Raw genomic sequence first — 18,711 nt, forward strand, 5'->3', positions numbered from 1 at the left:
AATGTAATTACTCAATTGGTTCACCAATTAGGAGTTGATCTTATGATCCTTTTGTAATGCTTATGACACTATTATCTTTTTGAAAGTTTGGGCTCTAAGTACTCTAATGATAATGATTACCAAAATGAGTTATAGATTGCAAACATGTGGAATGTAATTATTCATTTGGTTCACCGATTGGAAGTTGATGTTATGATCCTTTTGTAATGCTTATGACAGTATTTTCTTTTTGTAACTTTGGGCTCTAAGTACTCGAATGATAAGTATGGTTCTTTTTGTCTCTCAGATATCATTGTTGTGAGAGAGAGAGAGAGAGAGAGAGAGATTGATTTATATATGTGGATATAATCTCTTAGTATTTATATGGAGATTATAGAGAATGTCTCTTTTAATGGTTTTTTTATAGAAAATTCTCTTTTTATGGCTTTTTGTCTCTTATATGTACATGGGGGGAAGAGAGAGAGAGATTTCTAAGCTTGGTTTGGTCATTGGAAGACATTGGATGTTGATTTTATAATGTTTTTGTAATATTTGTGACATTGTTATTGTCTTTTTATAAGTATATATGTAATGTTTTAGGATTATAGATTTTGTCTGTTATTTTTATATATGTAAGTTTTAAGGAAAAATGTGAAATGAAGTTAAGGGGATGGAAAGAGCTCTCATCTATTCTACTTTGTGGATCAATGTAGGTACATTAGCTTTTCATAGGGCTGCCATATTGTTGATTTGTCATATAGTTTGGGTCTTCCTTAGTCTTTTGAGGTAAGCTACCAAAACTTTGCTTTATTTTTGTTTTTCTTCTTAATTGTATGTTTATTTTTAGAATTTATGATTTTTAAATACGAATAGTTCGATATAGTTTGATAAGAGCATAAGGATTTTAATGCTCATGAAAAAAGATGAAACTTGGCAAAGATTAAATAAGTTTATGACATTTACTTACCTGCATATAAGCACAATCTAGCTTGAGTCAAAGGGATGGATATATATATAGATATATATATATGTATATATATATATATACATGTACATATATATATACATGTATATATATATATATATATATATTCATGTATATACATGTATATATTCATGTATATACATATATATATATACATGTATATATAGATGTATATATACATGTATATACACATGAATATATAGATGTATATATATATATATATGTGTGTGTGTGTGTGTGTATATATATATATACATGTAAATATATATGTATAGATATATATATACATGTATATATATATATATATATATATATATACATATATATATATATATATACATATATATATATACATATATATATATACATATATATACATGTATATACACATGCATATATAGATGTATATATTCTACTTTGTGGATCAATGTAGGTACATTAGCTTTTCATAGGGCTGCCATATTGTTGATTTGTCATATAGTTTGGGTCTTCCTTAGTGTAATGTTTTAGGATAATAGATTTTGTCTGTTATTTTTATATATGTAAGTTTTAAGGAAAAATGTGAAATGAAGTTAAGGGGATGGAAAGAGCTCTCATCTATTCTACTTTGTGGATCAATGTAGGTACATTAGCTTTTCATAGGGCTGCCATATTGTTGATTTGTCATATAGTTTGGGTCTTCCTTAGTCTTTTGAGGTAAGCTACCAAAACTTTGCTTTATTTTTGTTTTTCTTCTTAATTGTATGTTTATTTTTAGAATTTATGATTTTTAAATACGAATAGTTCGATATAGTTTGATAAGAGCATAAGGATTTTAATGCTCATGAGAAAAGATGAAACTTGGCAAAGATCAAATAAGTTTATGACATTTACTTACCTGCATATAAGCACAATCTAGCTTGAGTCAAAGGGATGGATATATATATATATATATATATATATATATATATATATGTATATATATATATATACATGTACATATATATATATATATATATATATATATATATATATTCATGTATATACATGTATATATTCATGTATATACATATATATATATATACATGTATATATAGATGTATATATACATGTAAATATATATGTATAGATATATATATACATGTATATATATATATACATATATATATATATACATATATATATATATACATATATATATATATATACATCCCAAGAGAGAGAGAGAGAGAGAGAGAGAGAGAGAGAGAGAGAGAGAGAGCTTTATAATCTTTTAGTATGTATGTGAAGATTGGAGAAAATCTCATGAGGGATTTGTATATTATGTGTATACACAAATATCATAGAAAAAATATTGTTATTTTTATTCAATGTTTACTATTTTATAATAAAGAAAATGACTTTACTATTTTATGATGGAATTAGGTTTATAGCAAGAATGGTAGAGACACGTAGTTTGAGGTGTCCTCTTCAGACCATTTCCTTGAATGCTCCAAGGAAAAGAAGAAGAAATGAAAAAATAAAATGTGCACAGGAGTCAAGGGATAGTGAACCTCATTGTTGTGATGCAAGGATGCATAATGTTACCTGTAATACCGGTGATGTATTGATGCAAGAGACTCATAGGATTCTTGCAGAAAACGATACCTTTTGTGCACAAAGACAAGTAGCAAAAGAAACTTTGATGTGTTTACCTCAATCTAGCACTAAGAGGTCTCAAATTGCCTTGGGTGGAGATAAAAGGATATCTAACAAGAGTGCTAGAAGTGTTCGCCGTGAAATTGCTAGGAATAGGACTCTTTTGAAAGAAATAACAAGGGAAATGGCAAGTGGAGTTTATTCAGGGATATCACTGGTTCAAAGTTTGAGACTTACAAGAAGGTACCGTCGCTTCATCGCTAGAAATAGGACCTCTTATAATGCAGCTAGAAGAGTAAATGAGGGTAATGCAATTACAATGTCTTCCTTTTTTTCCCATGAAGAGAGAGAAGTACCATTTGCTAATACAATAAGAAGGGAGAGTATCGAAGAAATTAGCTCTTATGTATTTGAAAAAAGAAAGGGAGGGATTTTGTCTATCCTCCATGAACTCCCGCCCGTACAAGGTACACATGCAGCTACTTGGCCTTTGGTATATTCGTGCACTTTAAGTCACTCATTAGGAGGGATGACACATGAGTGTCGGTTTTGTGGAGCACAGTTATGGGCAAGTGAAAAGAAGATGAGTTGTGGACAGGTTCTTGGCAAATATTGTTGTAAACATGGGCGTGTGTCTGTTCCTTCACTTGCTGAACCACCTGAGCCATTAAGGTCTCTTTTGATTGGTAGTGACACTACAAGTAAAAAATTTCGAGAAAACATCAGGGCTTATAATAGTGTGTTGGCTTTTTCATCATTGGGTGCACAAATAGATGACTCTCTCTTTCACAATAGTAGTGTCTATACTTTCAAGGTGCATGGGACTGTTTATCATCGGATTGGGTCCTTGGTCCCCAATAATATGTACAATCCTAAGCCACAGTTTGCACAGTTGTATGTGTTTGATACTGAGCACGAATTACAAAATCGACTAGGTGTCATGAATGGATTGGAATCCACAACCCTAGAAGCACTTCAATCGATGATGCACACTTCTAATCCATTTGCACAAGCTTTTAAGTATGTGGGAAGAATGTTGAGTGACAATCCAAGTTTGGATTTGAAAATGACTATATGTGAGACGAAATCCACATCTAGGCAGTACTCAATGCCAACAGCTTCCGAGATTGCTGGTATCATGATTGGTCAAGGTGATGATCATAATGTTGGTCGTCGTGATATTTTATTGCATACTCGAGAAGGCACATGCAAACACATCTCTAATTTGCATAGGTGCTATATGCCTCTTTTGTACGTCATGTTATTTCCAAGAGGGGAGGATGGATGGCACTTGAGAATCCCTTATGCTGATGCACAAGTGAGTGCATTGAGAAATGGTCATTGTGTGACTCAACGACAATACTATGCTTATCGATTGCAAATTCGCCCAGATACAAATGCATGCTTGCTACGTGGTGGAAGGTTGTTGCAACAGTTTATGGTTGATGCCTATTGCAGTGTTGAAGAGTCACGATTATCTTGGCTACGCCATAATCAAAAAAGTTTGCGTTCAGAGGTTTATAGTGGTTTAGCAGACATGCTTCATGTGGAAGGAAGTGGAAGTGGTATTGCAGGAAGGACAGTGGGAAGTAGAATAGTGTTACCTTCCAGTTTTACTGGTGGGCCACGACAAATGTATCAACTTTATCAGGATGCCATGGCAATTGTTCGTTCAAAGGGCAAGCCCGATTTATTCATTACTTTCACCTGTAACCCAAAGTGGCCAGAGGTATTAGATGCTTTACTCCCGGGGCAAAGTGCATGTGACCGGCCTGATTTGACTACTAGAGTATTTCACCAAAAACATTCAGATATGATGAAAAATATCGTGAAGAAGGACCTCTTTGGTAAGGTGATTGGATATGTGAGTGTCATTGAGTTCCAAAAAAGAGGATTGCCTCATTCACACACGTTATTGATCTTGGATAGTGCCTATAAACCTAAGACTGTCCAAGACTATGATAGATTAGTATGTGCCGAATTGCCTGACAAGCAAATGTTTCCTGCTCTGCATGATGTCGTGTTGCATTGCAATATCCATGGGCCCTGTGGGCCATTCAATCCAAGTGCAATTTGTATGGATAAAGGGAAATGCACAAGGAACTATCCACGAGCTTTTGCACAAGAGACTACTGTGGATGAGAGTGGTTACCCCATGTATATGCGTCGAAATGATGGAAGAACTGTGGCATTGAAAAAGTGTAATGTTGATAATAGATGGGTTGTGCCATATAACCCTTATCTTTCAGTCACATATAATGCTCATGTAAATGTGGAAATATGCTCAACAATAGCAGCAGTGAAATATCTTTACAAGTACATATACAAGGGGCATGACAGAGCAACAATAAGATTTAGCACTGTACAAGGTGGGGATGTTAATGCTGCTTGCGTAGTCGATGAGATTCAGAGGTATTTGGATGCACGTTACGTCTCTGCATCAGAGGCATGTTGGAGACTCTTTGAGTATGATTTACACAATGAGAAGCCTGATGTGCAACGGTTGCAGGTACACTTAGATGGGGGTCATAATGTTATCTTCAGAGATGATGATAATATTGCAGATGTTTTTCAGAGGGAAAATGTAGGCAAGACTACTATGACTGAATGGTTTACCTGTAATCAACAACATCCTGAAGCAAACAATACATTGTATAGTGATTTCCCTCAACAATGGGTTTGGAACTCTAGGTTGAAGAAATGGACCAAAAGAAAGATTGGAAACACTATAGGGCGCATGTACTTTGTAGCTCCTTTGGCAGGTGAGGCATACTATGTTCGCCTACTTCTTACAATATGTAAAGGATCTAAGTCATTTGAAGATTTGCGTTCGCTCAATGGTCACATCTATCCTTCTTTCAAGGCAGCTTGCATTGCCAGAGGGATACTGGAAGATGATTCTGAATGGGTTGCATGTATGGAGGAAGCATCATCTATGCAAAATGCCTTGCAATTGAGATGTCTTTTTGGTACTATATTGCTATTTTGTGAGCCTTCCTGTCCAGGAATATTGTGGAAGAGATTTCGAGAAGAAATGATAGAAGATTTTCTATACCAGTTATCAAGAAGCAGGGGTCAGTTTATTGGTATTGAACAATTAGCTGAAACTCATGCACTACTACATTTGGAAGAAATTCTTCGTGCTCAGAGACGGACATTGGCAGATTTTGAAGGAATGCCTGAACTAAACAGAACTGATTTGGAAGTCTTGGGTGAAAATACATTGCTTTTGGAAGAGAGATCTTTTGATACTGTGGAACAATATAACCTGTCAAGTGCTATGGAGTCAACATTAACAGATAGCCAGCGTGTTGCTTTCGATGCTGTAATGCATGCAATTGCGACAGATGCAGGTGACATTTTTTTCCTGGATGGTCCGGGGGGATCGGGCAAGACCTATTTGTATAATTGCTTGCTTGCGCGAGTACGTGGACAAGGGTATGTTGCTTTGGCCACTGCATCGTCAGGTATTGCTTCTCTACTCTTGGCGAATGGACGTACTGCACATTCTAGATTCAAGATACCTTTGGAGCTAAACAATTCTTCAACTTGCAAAATCCCTGTACATGGACAACTTGCTGAGGTTTTGAGAGTTTGTAAGCTCATTATTTGGGATGAGGCTCCAATGATTCATCGTTATGCTTTTGAAGCATTGGATAGGAGCTTACAAGATGTATTATTCTCAGATAAGCCATTTGGTGGAAAGGTTGTATTAATGGGAGGAGATTTTAGACAAATCTTGCCTGTTATTATGAAGGGAAGACGTGAGGATATTGTTAATGCAGCATTGTGTCGTTCCTTTCTATGGAACTCTATCAAAGTTCTAAAGTTAGCTGGAAATATGCGTATTCAATCAAGCAATACTAATGGATGCAATGAGTTTAAACAGTGGGTCATGAATATTGGGAATGGAGTGGATTGTAGCGATGATAATACGATGGTGACACTACCAAGTAATATGGTCTTGCAAAGATCGAGTCTTAAAGACTTGGTACATTGGGTATACTCTGAATTGGCTATCACTACGACATATGCTTCATACTTTAGTGAGCGTGCTATTCTTGCTCCGATAAACAGTCAAGTGGATATTGTGAATAAGACAGCTTTGGATGCAATGCCTGGTGAGCCTAAGCAATATTTCAGTGCAGATTCAATTCTTGAAAATGATGAAAATTCATTCCTGTATTCCACAGAATTTTTGAACACAATCGACCTTCGGGGCGGATATCCACCTCACTGCTTGGTTTTAAAGTTAGAAGCTCCTGTTATTTTGCTTCGTAACTTGGATCCAAGACGTGGACTCTGTAATGGTACACGGATGATATGTAAGGCCTTTCACTCTAAAGTCTTGGAGACTGAAATCATCACTGGTACTAAAGTTGGTGAAAGAGTATTTCTTCCACGGATTACCTTTATATGCAGCGAGGCCCAACTACCATTCACCATGAGGAGGAGACAGTTTCCCGTCCGGCTGGCATTTGGCATGTCAATAAACAAATCACAAGGCCAAACCCTAAATGTCTTGGGGTTATATTTGGTGACTCCAGTGTTTACTCATGGACAACTGTATGTCGCGTTGTCACGAGCACGGTCTCCTCATGCTGTGAAGGTGTTACTTGAGGATAACGCTAATGTGGAGTGTTCATTTGATGATCTTCAAAGTTATACACCTACAACAAACAATATTGTTTATAAGGAGATCTTGATGACTTCAGAGTGACAAGTCAGGTTTCTTATTTAAGTTCTGCAATTTGATTAATTTTGTTGTGATTTCTTTTTTTATACATATTTGTCCATGGTAAAAGTACCTATTTTTGTTGTTTACAGACATGTCTGAGATTACCTTTACATTGGACATGCCTTTGTCGAGGATAGAACGTGAGTTTTTCTCTATATTTGCTTAACTTTTCTTGATTACAAAGTATGGAACATGACATTCTATACTAATGTCTATCTGTATACAGAGCCACCGCTATGGTCAGCTCCTATTACTGCAGGTCACGTAGCAGGGATTATGATTGATGCTTATAGGGATGGGTAAGTATAAGTGTAATTGTTAGGCATTGTATGAATATTTTTTGAACCTATATATAAATAATTGTATAACCTATTTGTTATGCTTTGATTTTAGGATATTACATGACATTGATACGTTTATGGTAAGAGTTGTCGACGAAGGCATCGAGATGTACGGGATTGGTGTTCCTGATGAGGAGTGGGGTGTCTATTTGTTTTGGAGAGAGATGGACAGATGCTTTGCATCATTTGAGGGGTATTCAGTACCCGATGAGTGGGTGTTTCTTACATCCATCATGGCCATTGGTATTCGTTATGCGTTTTATACTAGAGCTCCTCATGTACCATCCACTCGATGTTCTATTGTACGAGGTAATTTTGATTATGTTTTTCTATTATAAGATTTTTTTGAGATTTTATTTATCGATGTGTCGTTATGTGCAGATTTGATTTATCATTGTTTCGTTTGTGCAGGTCCTTTGCATTCATCGATAGTAGAGCATGTGCGGGATGGATCACCGCTTTACAATAGAGAGCGTATTGTGATGAGGAGACAATTGAATGATCCTTCTCACAAGAGAAGAATTCAATTTGTTGATTCTGACATTACTGACTGAGAATACGTATTTTGTGGTGCATTTTGAGAATATGTAATATTGGTCCTTTTTTGCATCTTCGTATGCTACATTACTATGATATTTTTGTTTTCGCCATAAATCTACGAGACATGGATGTTATTTTAAGATATATATATATAAAGTCACTTGAAATAATGTATTGTGTTTACTTAAAACATGACCTAAATTGGAGAAACTGAGTTTATTTTTTCTAGAACTCTACCTGTCGGCCGCAGCAACGCGCGGGTCCAATACTTGTAAGGTTAAAGCGATAGTAGGGTGATTAAAGGGTGCCCAAGATGTGGATTCTTTGCGGGAAGGTGTAGTATATTCATCGGCTCACAACATAGTACCCCAGTCACGCAACTTGATGGCATCCAAAAGTACCCCGGTCACGCAACTTGATGGCATCCTCCCAATGGACCCAACAGCTCTAGATTCTATTCGTGTTCTCTTTCGCATTAAAAAAAGGCCAACATATATTTGCCAGCCAGCCAGCCAGCGAAAGAAAGAGAGAAAGAGATGGGTCCTAAGAAGAAGAAGGGCGGTTCAGCAGGCGATGCGAGCAACAGGAAGGGGTCTTCAAGCAGCAGCAGTCGCGGTTCCAAGGCGCAGGTGCAGCTTTCCGCCGAGAACGAGCATCGCCTGCGTCGCCTTCTTCAGAACAACACCAACAGCAGCGGCAGCAAAACAGGTCCCCCCCATACCGCCGGCCACCATCATCAGGAAGCTCTCTCCGACCTGCAGAAAAAGCAAGCAGCCAAGCGACTGCGCAACATTTACGATAAGCTGGCCTCCGAAGGCTTCTCAACCTCCCAGATAGAGCTTGGCCTCTCAACATTGCCCCCGGTATTTTCTTCAATCCCTGGGCTCCCTCTTTACATGTGATGCGATCACCTCATTGTCATGTCTTACTATCCAGCCGTCGGTTCTCTAGGGCATCTCGGGATTGATGTTGTTTTGGGTTCTCGGGGATTGGTTCTTGGATTGGACAGAACTCGGCGTCTCTCTCTCTCTCTCTCTCTCTCTCTCTCCCCCCCCCCCCACCAAAAACCCTTCTCCCCCACCCCAAAAAAAGCTTTTTATGCTGATACACTTGTTGACATATTTTTTTGGCATCCGAGATCAATGTCTTAGCATTACCCCCGCCCTGTGTGCCGCATATATTGTTTCTGTGCTCTTTGTCAATTTGTACAAACTAGACGACCATCTGATTGGGATAGGTACATCCTATGGTCTAGTTTACCTACAAGAGTGCTAAGCATTTGGCTACAAGTTATAGTCCGTTTACATTGATGTACGTATATCAACCTAGATCTTTGGTAACTATGGGACTAAAGGGTATTAAGGTTGATGCGGCTAGAGATTTCTTAGCGGATATGTAGGAGATGCTAGTTAGTGCATGGAAATCTATCGTAAGTTCACCGATGGCATTATCTTAGGGAACGCTAGTATATTTGAGGGTATTCAAGAGTTCTAAGACATTATGGAAGGGGAAGGTTGGGAAATTACCCCTAGGTATAGTGGATCTTACTGGATTTTGAAAAAGATTAGTCAAGTGGCCTACAAGCTAGAATTGCCTCCTAATGTGTGAGTTCACTTGGTTTTCCATGTGAGTAGACTCAAGGAGAAACTGAGGGCCGAGGATAATCTTGTTACTCCTCAAGAACTTATAGAAGTTGAGAATTTAACCTTTGTTTCACATGAGCCAGAGCGCATTATTGACTTCAAGGAGAGGCGTCTCAGAAATAAGGTGATTCTTGAATATATAATTAAGTGGAAAGATAGAGCACAGGAGGACCCAAATTGGGAGACAAAGGCTAGTTTGAAACATCGGTTTTGTCACATGCGGAAGCTTTGGGAGCCTTTTTTTAGCCCTAAACGCCAACTTGATGCAAAATGCAAGCAAGCGAGACGGAGAGAAGAGAGAGCAATAGTTTCAGTATATTCATAATGTACAAAAAGGAAATACAAATCTTGTAGCCATAGGCTACCTCAAGAAAAGGTAGAAACCCTAATCTAAGCCTATTCTAGTGACTCAGCCCCTTGGAGGACTGAATGCCTCAAAACGATGAGCATAGTCCCCTTTTATAGCGCTTCCTGGTGCATGACACTTGGCCGACTTGTTGCTGTTGGCCAGCATCAGCTTGAACTCGACGTGAATATCATGTTGGCTGGCCCTGTAACTACAGCCAGCCGACAGGCTCTTGTTTCCATATGGGGTTCTCCTACACACCAAAACGCTTGGTTCATGCCCACAACCTGTCTTTTTCTGTTGCCTATCAGAGATCAGCTCCTAGAATGAGCATGCACATGTCTTGCACATGACATTCCTCTCTGCTAAACTTGATGATGGGATTCCAACTTTTGTTTTTGGATGATTGTCATCATACCATTGTCTATTCTTGGAGTCTCCCTGGTATCCCTCCTTTCTTGGCAACTTTTTCACCGAAAACCTTGCTCGGTCTCTAATCCACTTCAACTCCGATGAAGATCTATGCATCGGTTCCATCCTGTCTCGTTTCCCTTCATACCTTGTCCCTATACAATCGAGGACATAGCTTGCCTTTTTCTCAAACATTGGTATCCCATTTGTGGTTTGCCTAGCACCATCACATCAAACAGGGATTCCAAGTTCACTTTGCATTTTTGGCGGGAATTATTCGAGAACTTTGGTACCAAGTTGCAGTTGTGTAGCGCATTCCATCCATAGATAAATCTATGAGTTCCCCTTTAATGTTCTCAAGTCATACTACCATGACCAGCAGTCCAATTGGGAACATTATCTTCCATTGGTCTAAGCTGCAGTTGTGTAGCGCATTCCATCCATAGATAAATCTATGAGTTCCCCTTCAATGTTCTCAAGTCATACTACCATGACGAGCAGTCCAATTGGGAACATTATCTTCCATTGGTCTAAGCCATCTTAAATGATACTCATTCATCCAGTGTCGGATGTACTTTGTATGAGATAATTTTTAGTCACCGTTTCTCTTCTCTTTCGATGAGAATGGTGTCTCCATTTGTAGAGGCTAACAAGACGATAGAATCATTCTCCGAAATCATTGAGTCAGTTAAAGACTGCTTGACCAAAGCTCAGGAAGCTTACACAACAGAAAGGTAAATAAGTCTAGACGAGATGTCCACTTCAAGGAACGGGATTAGGTCTATTTGCGTATCATGAAACAGAGATTGCAACAAGTGGACAAACATTGTCCCAAGCTTTCTTTTCGTAGTTTTGGACCTTTTCCTATAGTTCTGAAGCTAAATGATATCTCCATGAAGTTAAAGTCATCTAATAGTTGGACAATGCATGATGTTTTCCATGTTTCTTAGCTAAAACCATATGTTGGTCTGTAAGTTTTTGATCTTTCAGATGAGCAGCAGCTAGACGTGGTTGATGAAGCAGAAGCTATCGAGCCTGAGTAGATCTTTCTTCATCGTTGAAAACACGGTTTTGGTCGAAGATTTTGTCAGTTTTACACGAAGTTCCGAGATCAAGGTATCCATGAAGCAGTTTGGCTAGATGAGGAGTTCTTTAAGGAGTACCCTCAGTTGTTGGCGAACTACTTGGAAGCCATGAACTTGCCTCCAAGCTAAGCAGGAGGGAATGTCACATGCACTCTGCACTATAGTGCATGGTGACAAGCTGGCTCATCATCAATGCATCTTGTATATTAGTAGGAATCCTTTTAGGATATGATTTTGTCGTATGCTGTGGTACCATTGTAAGTCCCAGTCTGGGATATGTCAGGTACGAGCTACGTAGGTCTTTCCTTAGCCATAAAAGATCAGTCAATCAGTCAAGTCCCTTAACCCAGTTGAAGAGAATCATTCATGCATGTAGCAGTGAGTAGAATCCATAGGGTTTGCATTTAGATCATGGTCTGCATTGAACAACATTTACTTCATATGCATATAGACCATTGCTTAGCATATACACCATTGCATTGCATAGCCTTTAGCCCCTCTGCATCCTCTAGATCCAGTCGGTTGCCTTATGGACTAGTCGACTGCATTAAAAGCATTATAATTAGAGCATAAAGCCTTTTTCTAGGTCGTGTATCATTTAGGAGCCAGCCAACTTGCTTAAAGCAAACCGACAAGTCCCCTAGATGCATATATATACCTGGCATTTCTCTCATTCATTAGGCAATCAATCAATCGATCGTCTCCAGGCTGAAGTGCATCCCCATCTCTGCTCCTCTCTTGCAGAAAACGTAGCTTCATCCCTCTGCTTCTCTCTTGCAGAAACGCAACACTCTCAGCTTGCATATACAGCCATCATTTGCATGCATATTCAGCCCTAGAACAGTCCTCCAATCAGCCCATTTCTCAACCATAGTTTGTAGTTCTCCTACAGTCCCTTGGAAGAGTGCATTGGCATCGAGATTGTTCATCTTTGGTGTTTCTACAGGAGTGTGCAGTCTGCCCATCTTTTGGTCTTCCGAAGGTCTTGCGTTTGGGTTCATTCTCATGTCAAAGTCAGTCTCGCATTCATTCTCTTTAAAGAAATAAAACAAATACTCCTAGCAAGAGGAGGGGGCCCTTCAGTGGGTAATTGGGACCCAATACTTTGTTGCTGGAGTTTTCCTTCCTAGATGCTATCCATTGGGAGCACCTAGTACCTTACTTTTCCTCATAGTTGTTGTTTCAGTTTCAGTTAGTTGTTTTAGCTTTTCTTACACAGACAATGTATCAGATCCACCAATTGTTGTAACCTTTTTGGTCTCATAGGTCATTTTGGCCTTTTGAGGAGGTTAATATATCATTTCATTTCATTTCATTTCTCTCTCTCTCTTAAGGTCTGAAGTGATAAAGTGAATTGCCAAAGACTCGTGAAACTCAGGATACAAAAGGTGGTGTGAGACTTTGTGTGACAGGTCCTTTCATCTACGTATATTCCGCTGCATGTTACATTGGTATCAGAGCATCGGGTTGGTGACCCAACTCGGCTATCTAAAGAAGTGAGAGCATCTGATGGATGGTAATATTGCGGTCCAAAAAAAACACCCAGGCATCCATCATGTCGGGACAGAAATCACATCAAGAAGTTACTAAAGCTTTCAGCGCAACATACTAAGAGAAAGTACCCTTTCGCCAAGCACAGAAGAGCTCATGAGAAAAATGACGGAGCAAATAAATTCTCTGAAGATGTAGCTTGCCACAAAAAAAGAGACGCCTAGAGAAGGCATCTCAAATCTGGCACATATGTTCTTCAACATGGAGGAACAAAGAAGAAAAGACGAAGATAGACGTGAAGAAGCAAGACGTGCGAAGGAACAACGAGATAAGGAGAAGCCATACGCAAATAGAAGGAAGACTAGCGTCGTCGAGAAGCTGTCGACCAAGAGTTTCAGCAAAGACTCGACTAGGAGGCTATGCAAATCCAACATCAGTAGACGATGGCACAGATTCTGGCATCCCTTCCCAAGACGGCACCGAATACCTCGTCCTCCACCACCCCTACCACCACCGTCATACGAACCTCTCCAAATTTTAGTAAGTATGATGGTGAGTGTGATCATGCTGCTGTTACTCAATTTATTCATCAATTTGAAGCACATTTTCCATTAGTTAAAATTACAAACCCACAAGAGAAAGTCCATGTGGCAGCACCCTAACTCACTGGGGAAGCTTTTACTTGGTGGTAGCATTGGTCACAACTTCACACAGACCCCATCGCAGGCCAATTCCAATTTGATTGGACTACCTTCGCGGTTGACCTCAAAGCTCGTTTTCTTCCACCTCAGCACCATGACCAATCTTGAGGACGAGTTTTACAAACTTACTCAGGGTGGCTCCCCTTTTTTGACCTATTCTAACAAGGTCATTACCATGGCCCAACAGTTGGGTATATCGGAAGAAGACAAACTCAAGCAGTTCATTCGAGGTTTAGACGCTGTAACTCGCGGTGCCCGGGGGACTAGGGCCTTTGACACACTTGTTGATACCATCAATGCATATTAAAACATTTAAACATGGCCACAACCTTAACACATGTCCATCATCACTTTGCATAAAACATAAAAGCTGGACAAAATATCCACAAATGCTGAAAATTGAGCTTGCACATGTGACACCGCATAGAGGCCGGAATGGGCCGACCCCCTCCCCCTCCCCCCCCCCTCTTGGAGTATTTTATTACCCAAGGATAATAATATCATGTACAAGCTGTGAGGGCCTTACTCTCCCCACAGGAGATGCCGGATTATCCATATACAAATGCCATAACATAGCCCAACACAAGGCAACCATAAAATTCAGCCGTCACATAGCTGAAGAAATGCCGAGCCAACAATATTGTAATATGCGGAAGCTTCGAAGAAGGATCGGTACTTCAAAACTCAGAAAACAGCACTCTTTTCGCGACGGAATTAACGCACAAACTGAAAGACGATGTGCAGAAAAATAGAGAGAAAAGGGGACGATGGAGAAGGACACAGTATTGGGTCCCAATTACCCTCTGTAGGGCCCCCACCACGGATGGTGTATTTGCTTTATTAGAATGATGTAAATCTGAAACAAATACAAAGTACTTGACCTTTTCTTGGCTGGAAAACCTGCCCTTGACCTTCAGTCCTTCACCCCTTAGCTTTAGCAAACCCTTGGCTGTCCTGGCCCTTGAATGCTTGATGCTCTTGGTGAATTATGAGATGAGATGAATGATTATTGGCTGGGGTATTTATACCACCTCTTGTCTCCAGTCGGCCAGCTTCAGGACAGCCTCACGACTAGGTTTTATTAATAAAATGTATTCACACTCTAATAAATGCTGTTTTCACACTAGGCAGCCTGCTGGCCATCCTGCGCAGCCTTCTAGAACAGCTCCTGACTGCTGGCCAATCAGCGCATGGGTGTGGGACTGCTCCCTACACCTGGCTGACCTGCTGGATAGTGCTTTAATCCCTGTCGGCTGCCTGTTCAGAAGCTCTAGAGCTGGCCGACAGCCCTCCCAGCCCTTGCCTTGGCTGGTGGGCAAGGCTTGGGCCCTCCTGGCCCCTTGGGGGTGGTTCTACACCTCCCCCATGCCCATACTACAAGTGCAAGTGCAAAACCTTCTCACTGGGGTAGCCCTATGGGCTGGCCCCTTCTCTACATGCAAACCTACATGCCTACAGAGGCCTGGCATCCAGTTGCAAACCAGATACACAGAACATCTGACATCATTCCAGAGGGAGACTCACAGCGCGGACTGGCACTGCTTCTTGTGCAGGACTTTGCACACCTGACCTCGGACGACTGAGATGGATCCCTGGCTGACTCGTCCCGGACTGGGCTCACATGGGACCAGTTCACCATCCCAGGTCCTGCACCTACTGTACAGAAATGTCTACGTGGCATCCAAGTGCGGGATGCACGTGACATCCCCTTCTGCTTAACTTGACGGAAGCTGCATAGCCTCCAAATAATCCGTCAATAATGCCAGATAGTCTTCGAAAAATTCTTTGTCGAGCCATACCGCTTCATGAGTTCCTCGGTCCTGAAACTTCGTGAGCAACTGTCGTAGTCTTGGCCTGAGCCATGCTTGAAACGGTGCAGAAGGATCTGTTCTGGAACCATTACTTCTGCTTCATCAATGATGTCTGGTTCCGCTTCGTCTTTGACCTCTGAAGGGGGTGGACCTGCATATGGCTTTAACCAACTGACATGAAATACATCGTGCATAGTCCAACCCGGAGGTAGCTTTAACTGCATAGACACCTCATTAATCTTTTTCCGGATGGGAAATGGTCCGAAGCTCCTGAAAGACAACTTTGGGCATCGCTTGCCCACTTGCTTCAATCTTTGCTTCATTATCCGAAGATACACCCAATCTCCTTCCGAAAACTTCATGTCCCTTCGGTCTTTATTGGCCTGTCGAGTGTAGGCCTCTTGCGCTTTAGCCAATCTGTCTTTAACGGACTCTAGGATCTCCTGGTAAGACTCCGTCACTCTGTTCGCCTCCGGTACTGAAGACGAAGTCCTGGTTAGCAACGACTGGAAAGGCCTTCCAAACGCTGCCTCATATGGAGTCCTGCCAATAGCTGAAGAAAAAGAGTCATTCAAAACAGCTTGAACTAAAGGCAAAAACGATTCCCACTTACCTTGCTGATCGTGGACATAACACTTCAGCACATCAAAGGCCAACTGGTTGTATATCTCTGTCTGGCCATCTGTCTGTGGGTGGAATGCACTGGAAAAATTCAACTTAGTACCAAAATTATCAAACAATGCCCTCCAAAAATGACTGGTAAACTTGGCATCTCGGTCTGACACTATGGTCCTAGGAATCCCACCAATCGGGTACCAATGCCGAATGAATAGCTGGGCAACATCCTCGGCGGTCACGTTGGCCCTGCAAGGAATAAGCATAACAAATTTGCTGAACCTGTCAACAATAGTCAAACACTGTGTATTACGCTTACTCGGACTGGGAGGCAGATTTGTGACAAAGTCCATCGAAATGTCTTGGAAAGGACCCTCAGGAATTGGCAAAGGCTGTAACAACCCTATCTTCTTTCCACGAGGAGCTTTCACCTTTTGACAAATGTCACAGCGTTGTACATATGTAAACACATCACGCCTCATCTTTGGCCAATAGTATTGCCGTTCTAATTTCTCCAGAGTCGAATTCATGCCCCTATGACCACCTGTAATGGCGTCATGGGTATCATGGAGAAGAGCTGCCCGGAATGATTTCATGACACACAGTCGGCCTTTGTAGTAAAGCCAACCATCGCGTATCAGAAAATGGCATGGTCCTGTGGCATCCAATGCCTGTTCCCACTGAGTACCGAATTCCTCTGAATCCGCGTACGTGTGCTTCATGTCTTCTAGTCCTGTACCAACAAGGTCAAGTCTAGTGGTCTGAATCGCAGATACTTGTCCCTTCCTGCTCAAAGCATCGGCCACTGGATTGGCCTTTCCTGGAAGGTACTCAATCATGCCACCAAACTGCTGGAATATCCGACTCCAGCGGTGTTGTCGATCACTCCACTGTGCACTTGGCATCGTCTGAATCCAGCGCAATGCCTGATGGTCAGTGCGAACCTCGAAGTCACGGCCATACAGGAAATGTTTCCAATGTTTCAAGGCCTGAATGACTGCTAGGAGTTCACGATCATAGACTGAGTAATTCTTTTCGGCGGGCAGTAACTTACGAGACATGTAAGCTACTGGATGACCATTCTGTTGCAATACACCTCCAATTGCGATGTTACTCGCATCGGTGATCACCTGAAATGGTTCGTCCCACGAGGCAAGGGCTAAGCAAGGCGCTTCTGACAAAGCCACCTTGAGGTTTTGGAATGCCTCCAACGCTCGTGGAGTCATTCGTATCTTTTGCCTCCTTGTTTTCACTCCCTTTAGCAGATCGGTGAGGTCTGCCGAGAGATTAGAAAACTTGTCAATGTGGGTGGAATATGCCTGGCATATACCCACAAATGATCTAATGTCATAAGCAGTCTGAGGTACTTCCCAGTTAACAATCTCGGCCACTTTAGCCGGATCAAGTCGAATGCCTTCGGCACTGATTATATATCCCAAGTAATGTACCTGGAACAGATAAAATTCTGACTTCTTTTCATTGACATAGAGCTCGTTGCTTTCCAGCAACTTAAGGACTTTCTCCACATCAATGTCATGCTGCTCAACTGTAGCTGAAAATATGAGTATGTCGTCCAGAAATATGAACACACACACTCCAATCAACTCCCGGAAAATACGCATCATCATGCGGTTAAATGTAGCTGGGGCGTTCGTCAAACCAAATGGCATGACCACAAATTCATAGTGGGCCCGTTCTGTACGGAAAGCTGTCTTGGGGATGTCCCCCTCAACAATCCGAACCTGGTGGTACCCACTCTTTAAATCCAATTTAGAGAACACCTTAGCTCCATTCAGCCTCTCGAGAATATAGTCAATTCGAGGCATCGGGAATCTGCTCTTGATAGTCAGCTTGTTGAGTGCACGATAATCGACACACAACCGAGAAGACCCATCTTTCTTCTTGACAAATAAGATCGGTGCTGCAAATGGCGACACGCTGGGACGGATGAAGCCAGCTTGCAACAATTCTTGGAGTTGGCGGTCCAACTCCGATTCCATTGCCTTAGAAAGGCGATACGGAAACTTGCTCGGGGGTTCCGAGCCTGGGAGGAGGTCAATCTTGTGATCCTCCGGTCTGGACGGGGGAAGCTGGGGAGGGAGACTGTCCCGAAGAAAAATTTTCTGGAACTTTTCATGGAGAACCGAGTACTTCTCGGAAGCACTGGCCACCGTCTGGGCTGTCTGGATGTAAATCATCGCACACTGTGCGCCTTTCTTGACTGCTCACTTAGCCTGCAAGTGGCTTATGAGCGGAAAGTTTGGAATACCTGGCTCACACTTAATGGTCACCGGGGTGTTTGACACATTCCGATCAATCTGGAACGTGTGCTTGTCCCACTTGACATCAGGAAGGAACTTGTGAAACCACTGGATACCCAAAATTATGTCTGCTCCTACAAGAGGGGC

General features: G+C 41.2%; 2 protein-coding genes across 4 annotated transcripts in view; both read left to right on the plus strand.

The window, feature by feature from the left end:
* Window positions 1-1,585: 1,585 nt before the first annotated feature.
* Window positions 1,586-8,321, plus strand: LOC147614047 (uncharacterized). Its single transcript, XM_086780379.1, has 5 exons — window positions 1,586-1,660; window positions 7,409-7,459; window positions 7,546-7,618; window positions 7,713-7,969; window positions 8,072-8,321. Exons 2-5 carry the CDS (start codon window positions 7,411-7,413, stop codon window positions 8,212-8,214), a joined length of 522 nt encoding a protein of 173 aa, XP_086636505.1. The 5' UTR covers window positions 1,586-1,660; window positions 7,409-7,410; the 3' UTR covers window positions 8,215-8,321.
* Window positions 8,322-8,622: 301 nt separating this feature from the next.
* Window positions 8,623-18,711, plus strand: part of LOC147614048 (DExH-box ATP-dependent RNA helicase DExH7, chloroplastic-like) — a 113,874-nt gene continuing 103,785 nt past the window's right edge. For 2 of the 3 annotated variants that reach the window (XR_015263052.1, XM_086780593.1), the window contains exon 1: window positions 8,623-9,063. Coding sequence is in view for 2 of the 3 variants with exons in the window: in XM_086780593.1 (XP_086636719.1) it covers window positions 8,737-9,063 (327 nt within the window). In the remaining variant the exon portion in view is untranslated. The remainder of the gene's footprint in view (window positions 9,064-18,711) is intronic. The other variant, XM_086780592.1, reaches the window with a different exon arrangement.

Source organism: Cibotium barometz, chromosome 42, assembly GCF_041138505.1.
Source record: "Cibotium barometz isolate CiBa-2024 chromosome 42, ASM4113850v1, whole genome shotgun sequence".
Taxonomy (NCBI): domain Eukaryota; kingdom Viridiplantae; phylum Streptophyta; class Polypodiopsida; order Cyatheales; family Cibotiaceae; genus Cibotium; species Cibotium barometz.